Source organism: Aegilops tauschii, chromosome 6 (assembly GCF_002575655.3).
Source record: "Aegilops tauschii subsp. strangulata cultivar AL8/78 chromosome 6, Aet v6.0, whole genome shotgun sequence".
NCBI lineage: Eukaryota > Viridiplantae > Streptophyta > Magnoliopsida > Poales > Poaceae > Aegilops > Aegilops tauschii.
In genome coordinates this window covers 455,451,353-455,468,296 of record NC_053040.3, presented here as the reverse complement: position 1 = coordinate 455,468,296, position 16,944 = coordinate 455,451,353, and the positions used below count along the sequence as shown (strand labels likewise).

The 16,944-nt window shown below is 46.4% G+C and overlaps 1 protein-coding gene across 1 annotated transcript; it reads left to right on the top strand.

The window, feature by feature from the left end:
* Window positions 1-12,287: 12,287 nt before the first annotated feature.
* On the top strand, window positions 12,288-16,557 carry LOC109767610 (uncharacterized). Its single transcript, XM_020326353.4, has 6 exons — window positions 12,288-12,715; window positions 13,231-13,324; window positions 13,520-13,593; window positions 13,674-13,736; window positions 14,574-14,861; window positions 16,025-16,557. Exons 1-6 carry the CDS (start codon window positions 12,578-12,580, stop codon window positions 16,166-16,168), a joined length of 801 nt encoding a protein of 266 aa, XP_020181942.1. The 5' UTR covers window positions 12,288-12,577; the 3' UTR covers window positions 16,169-16,557.
* Window positions 16,558-16,944: the final 387 nt, after the last annotated feature.

Sequence of the window (16,944 nt, the reverse complement as noted above, 5' to 3'; positions counted from 1 at the left end):
GTCCAGTCTCAAATGAAGCAAGGTCCAAGAAAAACATCAGCATCCTTCTCTCACCCAAGCATCAACTTCTGTCGTGATTTTTTTTAGAAAGGAGGCGCTTGCCCGGTCTTAGATTGAGGCCCTTACGAATGAAATAAGTTCAGTACGAATCAACATAAAGGAGCGATACATGCCCCAAGGTGGTAGAAGGCTATCGAGGTAGCAAGGAGCGGGGTAGTGGCGGTGGCGTCCCCTATGTCGACCGTCGCAACTCAGTGCACCTTGCTCGCACCTTTGAGACGAGCTCCTGCACGCGTCCTCTCTCCTGAGCCCTTGCCAGAAGCTTCCATAGCTGCAAGAAAGGCATTAGTTTGTATAGTAGATCAGTCGGATGCTTAATGAACTGTCCCTCTATGAAGGCTTTATTCCTTGTGGTCCATAGTGACCAAGCAATAGCCCCAAAGCCTAGCCATGCGATCCGCATATCTCTCCCGGAGGTGGATTTAACCAACCTATAAAACCCACTCGGATTCCAAGTGGAGCCTGTCACCGATCGTACAACGCTCCAAACGAATCGAGCCATGATACATCTAAAGAGTATGTGATCACGGTCTTCCGTCTCTCCACACCAAATGCATTTGCCGTCACCCGGGCCCTTCCTTTTCTGCACCTGGTCTCGACTGGTAATTCTGTTACGAGCCGCTGGTAATTCTGTCGTGATGTCATAAGGCAAGTTTGGTAAGGTCTAAGGTTACCGTGCGTAATATTTTCACTCTGTTAATGTGCACAAAAGAGAAAAATAACAAAATTAATGGATGCACTTGCATACTTACATTAATATGATTGTCCAACTAAAAGAAATAGTATATACTTCCTCCGTTCATAAATATAAGATGTTCTAGCTTTTTGTGAATCAGATGTATGTAGACATATTTTAGTGTGTTTGTTCACTCATTTTCAATTCGTATGTACTTCATATTAAAATATTTATTAAAACATCTTATATTTATGAATGAAGTGAGTATTAAATAGAGCTTGATCGGCCAAACATGCCAAAGTATCCAGCTCAGCCAAAAATGTACAAATTGTTGTGGTGATCGAAAATGAAGCGGTAGAATTGGTATCATAATTTCTCGAAGTGCAATGGCTAAAGTAATTTTTCAAAGTGCAATGGCTGAAAAATAGCGTAGATTAAAAGGATCCAATCGGAAAACACATAAACGTAGACGAACGATGACTAGATCTGAGCAGATCAATCAGAGACATATCTTCACATGCACACCGACGATGCCAGACACACCACCGGAACGGAGGCTAGGCGGGAACAACATTATTTCATCTTCAGAGAGCCGCCGACGTCTTATTTTTCTGAGCAGGACACAAATCGTAACAAAACTTAAACAAACGTCTAAAAACGGAGCTCCCCGCCGGCAAGGACCGGGATCCACTGCGTCCCTGACCCTAAGGCCACCGGAGACGATAGCGGCGCCGACGGGAGAGGGAGAGAGAGAAACGCTAACTTTTCTTGGGGATAAGAGCAGTTACATAGATGAATTTGAGTGGAAAAAGAAAAAGAACGCCTTTCCCTCTCCCACGCATCCACTTCAGTCGTGATTCCTGAATCTTGCCGGATCGCGTGACAACAGTAGGAAGAAAACGGCTCGGGTGAACTTTTACTAGCAAGAGAACAAACTGGAGAGCCGGCAGAAAGCGAAGCCTCACCAAATCGGGAGAGCCACTAGACTGGCAACTGGACTGCGTAAAGTACATACCCGTCGCACCGGCTCTCTTTCTCTTTTGTAAGTGCCAGTAAAAAGTGCCTTCACCCGGTAAAAAGTGGAAGATGATTTTTCACGTAAAAAGTGTAAAAGTGAAACATGACCGAAGCAGCAGCAACATGACACGGTAGAAAACAACGAGGGATAAATACAAAAGGTGCTGCGTGAGCCGCCGGGCCATCCACACGTACACTCCACTCCAAGCCGACCGACGTGGAACGCGTGACGGCCGCAGCTCGCGCCCTGCCAGTGGCAGCATCGTGGTTTCGCCCCAACGGCGGGGCCAGACGGTCAATGCCTGTCGGACGGGGTTGGGAGGGGCCCGCGGCGGGCGACGCGGTCAGAAAAGCGTGCACCGGCCGGGAACCTTCTGGAGGGAGGCCGTGGGCTCCGCTCCCTAGAATATATCTGACGGTGCCCCCGGGCGGATCGGACGGCTGCGGTCCAGCGTCGGCGCTAACGAGGATTTCCTGCCGACGGATTCCTGCGGGCGGTGCATTACGGCTGCCCTGCCTTGATTTTTCGTTTTCAGTTTATTTTGTTTGGATTATATATGCTTCTTCTCTCGCCCTAGAACAAAGTACTTAAATCATGCTCCTCCATCTCAAAATAATTAAAATAGTTAAAGTTTCAGCTTTGCTCTAAGTCTAAGTCAAATTTATTTAAACCAACATCAGCGCGGCGACCATTTTTTCAATCGTTGGTGTCAAACACGCGGTCACAAACGCAAAAAATGTCCGTCTCATATTTGTCTCGACGTATTTTTGTCGTAAATTTAGGCCCGATTTGTGTCCACAAGACACGAAACGGACATGTGCGCGTTCTCTTGGTTCCCGGCTTGGGCCCGCGCATCGGTAGCCCAACCACCACCCACCGGTCCCACCACGCATGTGGGAGGGCCCCATACGTCAGCCACCCAGTCCTTTTTAATGCCATGCGTGCAAGTCGAGGGGTCGTCCAGTGCACTTCCCGGTCTCCATCCTCTCCTATGTCCCCAGACGGCCGACAAACCCTAGCCACCGTCGCCCATCACCGCCCGCCGGCCCAAATGCCGTGGAAGTGGATCTTGGGGAAGCCCCAGAAGCGCGACTACGAATCCGGCTCATCCTCTGGTTCCTAGGGGCCGCGTGGCAAGCTTCACCCTGACGCTGCCCACAACAGTGTATCTGCATTGGCGTCGAGCACTCCAACGGTACTGGGATGAGGCATCCTGGTGTCATGGCCTAACGTCCACCTTCTGGACGGCTGGCACCTCAACCCAGATAGGGTGCCCGTGCCTCCCGTTCCGGCCACCGGCCGCGTGCGTCTACTGGAGATACACCGCCGCCGAGATCAGCTCCCCGAGGATCTCCGCTATGACCCAACATACACCGTCTCATCGCCGTTTTGGACATGATTCCGTGACGAGCACGACGTGCGGAGCCTGTCGTGCTTCACACCCATGCACCCACTCGTGCGCATGCTCCTAGTCCCCCGCGTGCGGCAGGCATGCGTGTGCGCGTGCTCCCAGTCCGCATCCCCCAACCGCTATGTCTGACAAGGCCTCATAGATCGCCAAGGAGGAGGACGAGGAACTCAAAAGGCCGTAGAGTTATCCGAGCTCGAACTGCTCTCTACACGGGAGGGGCTGGTGATGCAACTATCCTAATTGGCCGCAGGCGATGTCGCCTTCCCCGAGCTGGAGGAGGAGCCGACCGTGCCATTTGAGGCATTGGTGGGGCATTCGTGGTCGTGGATGGCCACAGTGCCCTGCACGCTGGAGTTAGTGTCGGCCCCGGCCAGTCAAGTGGGAGCGGAGCCATGGTCACCACAACAGCAACCGGTGGTGGAGCCGCAGTCGGTGCCACCCGATGCACCACTGCATGCGCCGGTGCCACTTGTCCCGTGATCGTTCATGTGGCAGCCTCCGCCCTTCGTCAACTTCAAGCGACAGCGGCGGCTAGGACTGGATCTAGGGTTCAATTTAGTTTAAGTTATTTATGCCATTTTTTAGTTTAAGTTAACGTGTAGACGAGACTTTTGGTGGCAATGTAAAATCTTTTAAATTTAAATTTTTTGAAATGCGGCATTGGGCGCACCTATGGGCCGGCGAATAAGAACGGACGTTGGTGTCCTTCTGGCCAACTCAAAGGGACGGAAAGCGTGTCCGTTTGGGTCTCCCCGTTTGAGTTGGCCTTAAGTTGTTGTTTGACCAATTTCATAAAAAGTTATTTACCTACATTACTAAATAGTATGAAGATATACTTTGTAAATAATCTCATGAGACCAATTTGATTTTTCAGATGTTAATTTTTTTGTGGGCATGGTCAAATTTAAATAACCTGTGGGAGTAACAGTTTTCAGATGTTACAAATTGTGGTTTTGTTGAATGGTTTGCCAATTTGACCGTCCCAGTTATGCATTACTAGGAAATGGACTAATGTGACTTCGTGGTGATGCAAATATGTGCAGTTAGCTAGATATGGAAACATACTGTCTTGCCGTGGAAGCAAAGCTTGTCACCCAGAATCCACAAGGATTTTTCATACTTGGAGAATGGATCTAGCCCGCAAGGAAAATACGTACTTCTTTAGGCACATTAATCCAAGTCTCAATTCATGGAAGTTCTTCTCAAGAAAGACCTAGTTCGGCTTCAGCACAAGATCAAGCTCAAATACAATCAAGTTTTTATAGACTGGATTGAGTCTCATTTTTAGTCTGCTGGCTGTTTACCATGGTGATTCCCAAGCAGGGCATTGGTTAGCTTAGTGAGCTTTGTTTGCTTTTGCTTTTCTTTTCCTTTTGCGTTTGTATATACTTTTTCTTGATTAATGAAAATATACCGTAGAACAATTGTTCTACAGTCTTTGCCTAAAAAATTATACTTCTTTGAGGACATTACTTGGAGATTTTTATTGTTGTTGTGCAAAGAAAATGCAGTTTTGGTTGTAACTTGCAAGGCATAAAGTTTGAAACAATATAGCTTGGATAACACCAATGACACTGACACAACGACACTACTCGATGGTTTCTTCGATAGTGCTAAATTGCTTCGGTAAGACATTGCTTCCAGCTGATGGGAAGTTGTTGACGAGGCTTGCCACTTCAGTTATCCTAGTTTTGCATTATTAGCAATGGACTAACGCGCTTTGTGGTGATGCAAAGATTGTACATTTAGAGATGGAAATCGACCGTTCTGCCGTGGAAGCAATGCTTGTCACCCAGAATCTGCAACAATATTTTCATACTTGGAGACTGGACCTAGTTCGCAAAGAAACTAGGCATCTTCAAGCATGATACATGAATAATTTTATTACTGACTCGCAAAATATGTGTAAATTACATACCCAAATACTCACACACCTAGGGCTCCGCCTCCTCCTCCTCCTCCAAGAAAGAAAGTTAGGGTTCGTGCCTCTCGCCGGCGCCGGCGCAGGTCCGCCTCGTCCCCGGTGGCCCTAGGGCCATGGAGGCGCGGTGGATCCTGGCAAGGGCCGGCGGGAGGGCTCCGTTTTTAGTTGTTTTTTCAATCTTGTTAGGGTTTGTGTCCTACTCAGGAAGGCGAGACGGCAGCGGATCCCTGAAGATGGAATAAAGGTCTCCCCGCCTAGCCCCCGTTCCGCCGGTGCGTCTAGCATTGTTGGTGGGCGTGTGGAGGTGTGTCTCCGGCAGATCTATCTTTGGTGGATTTGGTCGGATCTCGTCGTTGTTCGTCTACGTTCGTGTGTCTTTGGTTTGGATCCTTCCGATCTACATTATTTTTCATCGGCGGCGGTTGTTGTTCTAGGGTGCTGGTCATATGGGGCCTTAGCACGACGACTTCCCGACTGTCTACTACAACAAATTATGCCCGGCTCCGGTGATGGAGGGGCGATGACGGCGGCGTGCCTTCGGCTCGCTTCGGTGCTTATAGTCGTTGTTAGGTGGTCTACGAATCTGGATGTAATTTTTATTTCTGGTATTTGTTGTACTGCCATGATTAAAGATGAATAGATCGGAAGTTTTTCTGTAAAAAAAACATGTGTGAATTACCATTAACTTTCAAGGTGTAAGGTCAAAAAGAATCTAGAGCTATGAAACACAACATGACGACACAACTTCTCGACGGTTTCATCGCTAGCACTAAATTGCTTATGTGGCAAGACATCACTTTCAACCGATTGAACGTTGTTGGGCGGGCTCGCCATTTCAATTATCCTAGTTTTGCATTATTAGGAAATGTACGAACGCGCTCCGCGGTGATGCAAATACTGTACATGTAGAGATGGAAATCAACCGTCTGGCCGTGGAAGCAAAGTTGGTCACCCAGAATATACAACAGTTTTGTCATACTAGGAGAGTGGACCTAGCTCACAAGGAAAATACATACCTTTGAACACAATACCTAGAAAGTTTTATTTGACCCGCAAAGTACATGTAATTTGCTAATAACTTTCAAGATGTAAGGTAAAAAAGTGAGAGCTATGAAACACAACATAATGACACAACTACACGATTGATTCCCTGATAGACATCGCCTTGAAATTGATTATGTTGGAAAACGTTGCATGGAAAACAAAAAAAATCTACGCTCACGCAATGATCTATCCATGTAGATGCATAGCAACGAGGGGGAGAGTGTGTCTACGTACCCTCGTAGACCGTAAACGGAAGCGTTAAACAACGTGCTTGATGTAGTCGAACTTCTTCGCGCTCCAACCGATCAAGTACCGAACGCATGACACCTCCGCGTTCCGCACACGTTCAGCTCGGTGACGTCCTCCGCCTTCTTGATCCAGCAAGACGACGAGGTAGTAGACAAGTTTCGACAGCACGACGGCGTGGTGACGATGATGGTGAAGTGATCTCCGCAGGGCTTCGCCTAAGCACTACGAAAATATGACCGGGGGTGTAAACTGTGGAGGGGGCGCCGCACACGGCTAGGAAATTGTCTGGTGTGTGCTAGGGCGCCCCCACATATATATAGGTGGGAGGGAGGGAGGAGCAGCCATAGGAGGCGCCCAAGTAGGAGGAATCCTACTTGGAGTCCCTCCCAAGCCGCGCGCCCCCCTGCCATATATAACCGAGGGAGAAGGAAAGAGGGGGGGAGGGGAGAGGGAAGGAAGTGGGAATCCTAATACACACTTTCCTTTCCCTTCTTCCCTTTCCTTCCCCTCTTAGGCCGGCCATATGGAGGGTGCACCAGCCCCTTGTGGCTGGTGTGTTTCCCCTCTTGGCCCATAAGGCCCATATCTTTTGCCGAGGGTGCCCGGAACCCCTTCTTGTGACCCGATAAGTACCCGATATCCCCCGAAACACTTTTGGTGTCCGAATACTATCGTCCAATATATCAATCTTTACCACTCAGCCATTTCGAGACTCCTCGTCATGTCCGTAATCTCATCCGGGACTCCGAATAACATTCGGTCACCAAATCACATAACTCATTTAATACTAAATCGTCATCGAACGTTAAGCGTGCGGACCCTACGGGTTCGAGAACTATGTAGACATGACCGAGACACCTCTCCGCTCAATAACTAATAACGGAACCTGGATGCCCATATTGACTCGTACATATTCTATGAAGATCTTTATCGGTCGAACCGTTATGACAACATACGTAATTCCCTTTGTCCATCGGTATGTTACTTGCCTGAGATTCGATCGTCGGTATCTTCATACCTAGTTCAATCTCGTTACCGGCAAGTCTCTCTACTCATTCCGTAATACATCACCTCATGACCAACTCCTTAGTCGTTTGCTTGCAAGCTTATGATGTGTATTACCGAGAGGGCCCAGAGATACCTCTCCGATACTCGGAGTGACAAATCATAATCTCGATCTATGCCAACTCAACAAACACCTTCGGAGATACATGTAGAGCATCTTTATGATCACCGTTGTGACGTTTGATAGCACACAAGGTATTCCTCCGGTATCCGGGAGTTGCATAATCTCATAGTTGAAGGAATATGTATTCGACATGAAGAAAGCAATAGCAATAAATTGAACGATCAGTATGCTAAGCTAACAGATGGGTCTTGTCCATCACATCATTCTCCTAATGATGTAATCCCATTATCAAATGACAATACATGTCTATGGTTAGGAAACCTTAACCTGAAGGAAATATGCCCTAGAGGCAATAATATAGTTGTTATTTATATTTCCTTATATCATGACAAATGTTTATTATTCATGCTAGAATTGTATTAACCAGAAACTTAGTACATGTGTGAATACATAGACAAACAGAGTGTCACTAGTATGCCTCTACTTGACTAGCTCGTTGAATCAAAGATGGTTAAGTTTCCTAGCCATAGACATGAGTTTTCATTTGATTAACGGGATCACATCATTAGAGAATGATGTGATTGACTTGACCCATTTCCGTTAGCTTAGCACTTGATCGTTTAGTATGTTGCTATTGCTTTCTTCATGACTTATACATGTTCCTATGACTATGAGATTATGCAACTCCTGAATACCGGAGGAACACTTAGTGTGCTACCAAACGTCACAACGTAACTGGGTGATTATAAAGGTGCTCTACAGGTGTCTCCGATGGTACTTGTTGAGTTGGTATAGATCGAGATTAGGATTTGTCACTCCGATTGTCGGAGAGGTATCTCTGGGCCCTCTCAGTAATGCACATCATTATAAGCCTTGCAAGCAATGTGACTAATGAGTTAGTTGCGGGATGATGCATTATAGAACGAGTAAAGAGACTTTCCGGTAACGAGATTGAACTAGGTATTGAGATACCACGATCGAATCTCGGGCAAGTAACATACCGATGACAAAGGGAACAACGTATATCGTTATGCGGTTTGACCGATAAAGATCTTCGTAGAATATGTGGGAGCCAATATGAACATCCAGGTTCCGCTATTGGTTATTGACCGGAGACGTGTCTCGGTCATGTCTACATAGTTCTCGAACCCGTAGGGTCCGCACGCTTAACGTTCGGTGACGATCGGTATTATGAGTTTATGTGTTTTGATAAATTGAAGGTTGTTCGGAGTCCCGTATGTGATCACGGACATGATGAGGAGTCTCGAAATGGCCGAGACATAAAGATCGATATATTGGAAGCCTATGTTTGGACATCAGAATGGTTCCGGGTGAGTTCGGGCATTTACCGGAGTACCGGGGGTTACCGGAACCCCACGGGGAGTATATGGGCCTTATTGGGCCTTAGTGGAATAGAGGAGAGGAAGGGAAAAGGTGGAGGGCGCGCCCCCTAGCCCAATCCGAATTGGGTGGGGGCCGCCCCCCCCCCTTCCTTCCCTCTCTCTTCTCCTTCCTTCTCTCCTACTCCTACTACTTGGAAGGGGGGAATCCTACTCCCGGTTGGAGTAGGACTCGACTCCCCAGGGCGCGCCATAGAGAGGGCTGGCCCTCCCCCTCCTCCACTCCTTTATATACGGGGGAGGGGGGCACCCCATAGACACACAAGTTGATCATTGTCTTAACCATGTGCGGTGCCCCCCTCCACCATAATCCACATCAGTCATATCGTCGTAGTGCTTAGGCGAAGCCCTGCGCCGGTAGCTTCATCATCACCGTCATCACACCGTCGTGCTGACGAAGCTCTCCCTCGACACTCAGCTGGATCGAGAGTTCGTGGGACGTCATCGAGCTGAACGTGTGCTGATCGCGGAGGTGCCGTACTTTCGGTACTAGGATCGGTCGGATCGTGAAGACGTGCGACTACATCAACCGCGTTGTCATAACGCTTCCACTTACGGTCTATGAGGGTACGTGGACTACACTCTCCCCTCTCGTTGTTATATATGCATCACCATGATCTTGCGTCTGCGTAGGAATTTTTTTAAAATTACTGCGTTCCCCAACATAACCATCTTTGATCAACGAGCTAGTCTAGTAGAGGCTTACTAGGGACACAATATTTGTTTATGTATTCACACCAATGTTGGGGATATCGCTTATCGGGAACTTATCGGTCGACCCAAGATAAGGGGTAAATCGGCCAGTTTATCAGCATATCATCCGATTTATCGCCATATCGGCTATTTTTTATCGGCCGATTTATCTTATCGGCCACACAACGGTAAGCGATAAATCGGCCGATTTATCTGAATATCGGAAGATATCTTGAATAGTGACTCACACATGTATTTAAGTTTCCGATCAGTACAATTCTAGCATGAACAATAAACCTTTATCATGAATAAGGAAATATAATATAAAATAACAACTTTATTATTGTCTCTAGGGCATATTTCCTTTAGATTAAACATTGCCGAGTGGGCTTGCTATTTTGATTTTCCTAGCTATGCACTAGGAAAATGGACTAACGCAGTGTCGTGGTGATGCAAAGATTGATGTGCATTTACAGATGAAAATAAAACATTTTCCGTGGAAGCAAAGAATGTCACCTGAAATCTGTAATAATTTTTTATACTTGGAAGGTGGACCTAGCTCGCAACAAAAATATACTTCCTCGAGCATAGTACCTAGAGAATTTTATTACTAACATGGAAGGCGTGCACAACTTTAGTAACTCTCAAGCTCTAAAGTTAAAAGGAAAGATCTATGATAACATTAAGGACATTTTCTCTACGGTTTTGAGGTAGCACTATAATTGCTTCATATGGTAGGTATCACTTTCAGAACCATGGAAGGTTGTTGACTGTGCTTCTCACTTGATCGCCTCAGTTGTGCATTATTAGGAAATGAGCTAACGCGCTGCGTTGACACGAATATGTATATTTAAACATGGAAAATCATTCATTATACCAAGGAAGTAAAGTGTGTCAACATGTGGAATCTGCAATGGTTTCTCATGCTTGGATGGTGAACCACGCTTGCAAGGAAACATTTTTTCAAGAAGCACAATAGATGGACCTAAACGACAACATAACAACACAATGACAACATAACGGGTTACCGTGCACAATATATATACCTAAACGGTTTCTCGTTGGAGAGTGGACATGATGACATAACGAGGTTTTGAAAGAAAAAAATTGAGAGCTATGAAACACAACATACCGACACAACTTTTTGATTGCTTCAAGTGATAGACACCGCTTTCAAACCGACTAAACGTTGGCTGGTGGGCTTACCATTTCGATTGTCCTAGCTATGCATTACTAGGGAAGATGGACTTACACGGTGTGAGTGTCATGCTGATGCAAAGATGCACATTTAGAGATGGAAACCGACGGTTTTTAGCACTTCATCCAGAATCTCCAACGTTCTTTTTATACTTGAAGGCATGGACACGCCTCACAAGAAAACATACTTCTTCGATCACAATACTCGGAGATTTTTACTGCGGATGTGGAATACATGCACGATTTATTAGCAACTTTACAAACCCAAAGTTAAAAGGAAAGATCTATGATAACACTAATGACGCTTTCTCAATGGTTTCCTGGTAGCACTAAAATTGCTTCATATGGTAGACATCGCTTTCAAAACCGATGGAACATTGCTGACTGTGCTTCTCACTTCGATCATCTTAGTTGTGCATTATTAGGAATTTGACTAACGCGGCTCTGCGGTACCGCAAAGATGTATGTTTAAACATGAAAAGTCGTCCAATCTGCCATGGTCCATGTAAGCAAAGCATGTCTACATGCAGAGTCTACAATGGTTTCTCGTTCTTGGAGAGTGGACCTAGCTCGCAAGGAAAACTTTTTCTTCAAAGAGCACAATATATAGACCTAAACAACAACATAACAGTTTCTCGTCCACAATATATACACCTAAAACAATTGCTCGTGCTTGGAGAGTGGGCATAACAACATAACGAGGTTTAACATAAAACGAGAGCTATGAAACACAACATAATGACACAACTTATCGATAGATTCATATGATAGACATCGCTTTTAAACCGATTGAATGTTACCGGTCGAGCTTTGCCATTTCGTTTGTCGTAGCTATGCATTACTAGGAAAATGGGCTAAGTGTTAGTGTCATGCTCATGCAAAGATGTACATTTAGAGATGGAAACCTGACGGTTTCTAGGCATGCCACCCAGCTTGGAGAGTGGACATAGGTCGCAAAGAAAATATACCTCTTCGATCACAATACCCGAAGTATTTTACTACTGATGTGAAAGAGCTATATATGATAACGGTAACGGCACTTTCTCGATGGTTTAACAGGCAGCACTAAAATCGCTTCATATGATAGACCTCGTTTTCAAAACCGATGCAACGTTGCTAACTGCGCTTCTCACTTTGATCGTATTAGTTGTGCATTATTAGGAAAATGGACCAACGTGGCTCTACGGTGTCGCAAAGGTGCACATCTGAACATGAAAAACCGACCATCCTACCGTAGAAGCAAAGCCTGCCACCCCCGGTTTCTCTAGCTCGGAGAGCGGGCCTACCCCACAAGGATAACATAAATTTTTTTCTCAAGCTCGGAGCGTCTCCAAGTCTTTTTAGAACATTTATGTGCAAAAAAGAGAGTTTTTTGAGAACATTGTCAACTAAATTTGCTGAAGAGCACACAAAACATGAATTTATTAATATACTTACTTCTTTTTTCCACAGGCCAAAGTTGGTTTTGGAAGCAAGAAGCTACCGCGTCCCCTTTTCGCAAGGCGCCAAGGCGTGAAAACAAAGCCAGAAGGAGAAATTCGCAGGTTGAAAAAAATAAGAGTTTTATAGGGGCAAGTGGGCATGATGGCCGTGCTTCGAGAGGCTTCCAGGGGCAGTGCGTGGAGGAGAGGAGCGACCTGAGCCGAGAGAGAGAGAGAGGGAAGGAAGGAAACACCAGGAACCTCCCTCCTCCTTCCTCTCCCTTCCGCCTCCTCCTCCTCCTCATCCTCCCCCGCGCATCCTCGGGCCCCTCCGGCCGGCGACGCGGGACGCGGCATGGCCACCGGCGGCGACAACGGGTGCGGCCGCGGGGAGCCGGCGGCGCCCGGCGGCGGCGACCTGTACGCCGTGCTGGGGCTCAGCAAGGAGTGCTCCGACGCCGACCTCAAGCTCGCCTACCGGAAGCTCGCCATGGTGAGCGAGAATCACGGACTCATCCTCTGTTCCTCCGTTGTGCACGTTTCCGCGTTTTCTTAGTCAAATCTTCCTCTGCATCTACGTGGTACGTGCTCCCCCCACTCTCGATTCGACCGGGAATCGCGGAGGTACGGCCGTGGATTGCGCCTCGCGCCATGGCAGGGAAGATAATTACCGGTCGTCGATCTCCGGTTCGGAAATTGGAGGTTGGCGCCAAAGTTCGTTCGTATTCCTGTAGCTCAACGGCGCTGCAGTCCTGTATGCGCCCCATACTTTACGCGAGTTTGCGCCGGAGCTCGTGATCTTTGTCGATCCGGTGATTTGGATCCCCGGACGCCACGCCTGTAGCCAATTATTGGCGTATTTCGCCTGTCCTGCCATCTCCGTACTCGTTGAACATTGCTTGATCCGTCCCAAGTTTTGCTCTGTTCAAACTCTGAAACTGCTCTGCTTTTTTCTTCCTTTCTTCTTCTGCAAATTCAGCTGAAAACTTGATCTGTAACCTGTTGCAGAGATGGCATCCGGACAGATGCTCGTCCTCCGGCGGCACCAAGCACATGGAGGAGGCCAAGGAGAAGTTCCAGGAGATCCAGGGCGCCTATTCCGGTCTCAATCTTCCCTGTCTCAAGCTCCACTCCCACTCCCCATATTCATATATTCTGTATTCACAACCCACCTCACATCACTAGTTACATGTTGCAATAACAAACTGACTAACCCGCCGAACCGATCTAGCAAGCTAGTTGGCAAACTTATCGCATGGAGCCCTCGTGCTCCCATCCCGTTGTTGTTCTTGTGCAGTCCTCTCCGATGCCAACAAGCGGTTCCTCTACGACGTGGGGGTGTACCAGGAAGAAGAAGACAGCGACGACAGTGTAAGGATCGCGCATTGTAATTGGGCTTTCCGTCAGTATTGCTTATAGTGTGAGTGACGTTTTCTGCTATTGTTTTGCAGATGCAGGGGATGGGGGACTTCCTTGGTGAGATGGCCCATATGATGAGCCAGGCGCGGCCAGCGGTAAGAACCATTCGCTTCACGGTCTCCGATTTAGATGTTTTCTGTAATCTATCATTAGCTGTTACTATTTCTGTTATTTTGGGTTTCGACACAGATTTTATCACAATACTTCGCCTACCATCATCTTATCTGTTCCCTTGTTCGTAAAATGTTTATCCTAGACTTGGAAGAAGAACTAGGAAAAGGGAAAAAAAAATAGTGATTTTTGTTCTTTGTCACTGTATCCTAATATGGATGAAAAAAAAACTTGCTGTTTTTGGACTGAACCCAATCTTCTTTTGGGCTTCTTGGAGCCCTCGTCACGTTTTATTTGTTCTACAAGGATCTTGCTGCTGTTTGTTTAGAATTTTGTGCTATTGTGGGAAAAATTGTTGGCACTTGGGTGTGTGTGTGTGGGGGGGGGGGGGGGGGGGGGGTATGCTTTTCTGTTGCAAAATTCCGAGCTAAGCATAAAGTTAAAATTTAAGTTTTTGACATTGCACATGACTTTTCACAGCATAACTATATGATTTGTATGCATATTTCCTTGTCCATTGGAAAACTCGTCAATAAACATAACAAAGTTGTCCAAATATGAGTGGACGAGTCATTAAAATCTTTCTTAGGTTTGCTTGAAGGATTTCAGTAGCTTCAAAAGATAATTTTTTTTTGTATGTATGTATGTTCAAGGCTTGAAAAAGGATTGTTGGAGTTCCCTATCTTCCATGGTTTTTCTTGGATACCAAAAATGAAACTTGGGTGAACTTTTCTGGAATCAACTAGGAAAAATATGTTTTTTTCCTGGACTCTGTTCATCCAAGGAAAACATGCAATAACAATGAGCCTTTGGATTTGCAGAGGCAGGAGAGCTTTGAGGAGCTGCAGCAGCTGTTTGTGGACATGTTCCAGTCTGATATTGACTCAGGATTTTGCAATGGACCTGCCAAGGGCCATCATGACCCGTTCCAAACATTCTCGACCTCCCCTTCCTCGTCGCCATCTCCACCACCTCCGCTAGCTACAGAGGCAGAAGCAGCCTCATGTAACGGCATTAACAAGCGTGGCTCATCAGCAATGGGCTCTGGGAAGCCTCCAAGAGCTGGGGAAGCGGGTGCGGGTTACAGCCAGCCTGAGTTTTGTTTTGGGGTAAGTATCCCTTGCGAGTCCCTATTTATTTGTCAATTCTGTGTATTAGCTTGCTTAATAAGTTCAGCATCAGATACCCAAGCATAACCTCGTATACTGGAATATATAGGTGTTTTGCAACGATCCTTTGTCGTACTTTTGGGTACCTTTTCCATTGTCCAGCATGACTGGCCATTCATGAGAAAGGGTTAGTTAGATAGGTAGTGACCTTTTGGTCTTTGTGCAATTTCACCTGCATTGGATGGTGATAGGGGCCTACAGGGTCCCAGGTCGTGGAAGCCACTAGACGTTCACTTCTAAGCTAATTAGGAATTTCATCGCCATAATCATGAAACATTCTGGCCAAAATAAACGCGGAGGGCCCCGGTGGAACTTTTTGCATTGGATGGACCACCAACCAAGTGATGCAAAATCTAGCTCCACCACTGGATGTATTCTTCACACGAGGGCTTGCTTATCGGCTATGAGGTTTCTCGGTAGGGCCTTCGGAATGATTCATTAGTGGTACATCACTGTCTGTAGCGTGGCTCACATGGTAGAACAGTCCGCTGAGCTACTTTTCTCGCGTATGTAAATTGCCTTTGGATAGGCTTTTTTGTATTGACTTGATGTGACTTCTTGTCTCATGGTCTATGTGATTTAGAGAAATTGCAAATTTCCAGTGGGATAATGGCTTTTTAGCAACTAAACAGATGGATGGGGCCCACACGACCTTTTTTGCTTTGTTATAACGTCCGCTTTTTTTAAAGTTGTTCTACGTTGTATGGTGCTGTTGCTGACTTGTTCACCGCTTCCTTTTATCGCCAGATCACGTGTCGTTCTGGCTACCTTAAATTGCCAACCAGTTGAATGCTTCATGATAAGGCCGCACCTGTTATCTGATGATATTCTGTATTTTCTATTGTTCTTTAAGAATCTTCAAAGTAGCGGTGCTGGTTGACACTGGTTGGCTCAACTTGCCATGGCGTATGGCGACAACACACGACAGTTGGTCTCGGATGTCCTGGTGGTTTAGTAATCAATAACAGACAAAAGAATACTTATGTGTTTGTATAATCCTTCACTTAGGTTTCTGCAATGAGGTTAACTAATTTGTGTGGAGTGCTGAGCAGTACCTGTGCTAGACATTTCCGAGCTGACCATTTCATCTCGTCTATCTGCAGACGAGCGACGCCAAGCAAGCGCCGAAGGCGCGAGGCGGGAACACCAGCAGGAGACGGAACGGGCAAAAGCAGAAGCTGTCGTCGAAGCACGACGTCTCGTCTGAGGATGAGATGCTGAGCCCGCAGCAGCCCAGAGTAGTATGACCCTCGATACAACCACCTGGCCCCTTGTCACCTTATGTCCTGACCATGTCCTTGGTCACCCAGTATCAGTGCAGCCAGCAAGTAGAGCGCCAGCGCCGGTAGCTGTTACAAGGAGGGGGGGTTGCTTCGTCGAAGGCTATGTAGGCCCCCCTTAGAAGGTTTGTAAGAGAACCTAGCGTGTAAGACTCGTCGATGTTTGCCGCGTTCTTCTTTCTCGGTTTGTGCCGCTATGTTGTTGTTGTTGTTGTTGTAAGCATTGGATTCTCGATTGATTCAGTGTTCATTGTTGTTATGATGGAAGAAGTAGGCTCCTTGTTGTGGTAAGGTCAGGGGTATTTGACCAAACTATGAATGGCATGGCACTCAAAGAGCAAATGTCTTAGCATTTACTCCCTCCGTTTCTAAATATATGTTTTTTAGAGATTTCAATAGAGACTACATACGAAGCAAAATAAGTGAATCTATACTCTAAAATGTGTTTATATACATCCGTATGTAGTCCGTATTGAAATCTCTAAAAAGTCTTATAAGTCTTATATTTAGAAACAGAAGGAGTACATCTTCAGTCTAGCTGGGCATCAAATAGGGCAGATCAGATAGAATTTTTTAGTTTTTTTTTTGAGACAGCCAGAGCAGATAGATGTTTGGCCTACTTGTTTTGTCTTTCAACCAGATCACTTTGTGAGTCAACAACTGGACAACCGCAACAGTGCCTCCAAAGTTGAATACATCAAAAAATTGATGATGGCGCATGCCGAAGTGCGCGATCTAAACGC

What these genes read in the sequence shown, in the direction of transcription:
- LOC109767610 (XM_020326353.4), top strand. Translation starts at nt 12,578, where the DNA reads ATGGCCACCGGCGGCGACAACGGGTGCGGCCGCGGGGAGCCGGCGGCG. An exon ending in AAGAAGACAGCGACGACAGT is followed by an intron (nt 13,594 to 13,673) that starts GTAAGGATCGCG and finishes ATTGTTTTGCAG; the next exon opens with ATGCAGGGGATGGGGGACTT. An exon ending in TGAGCCAGGCGCGGCCAGCG is followed by an intron (nt 13,737 to 14,573) that starts GTAAGAACCATT and finishes TTGGATTTGCAG; the next exon opens with AGGCAGGAGAGCTTTGAGGA.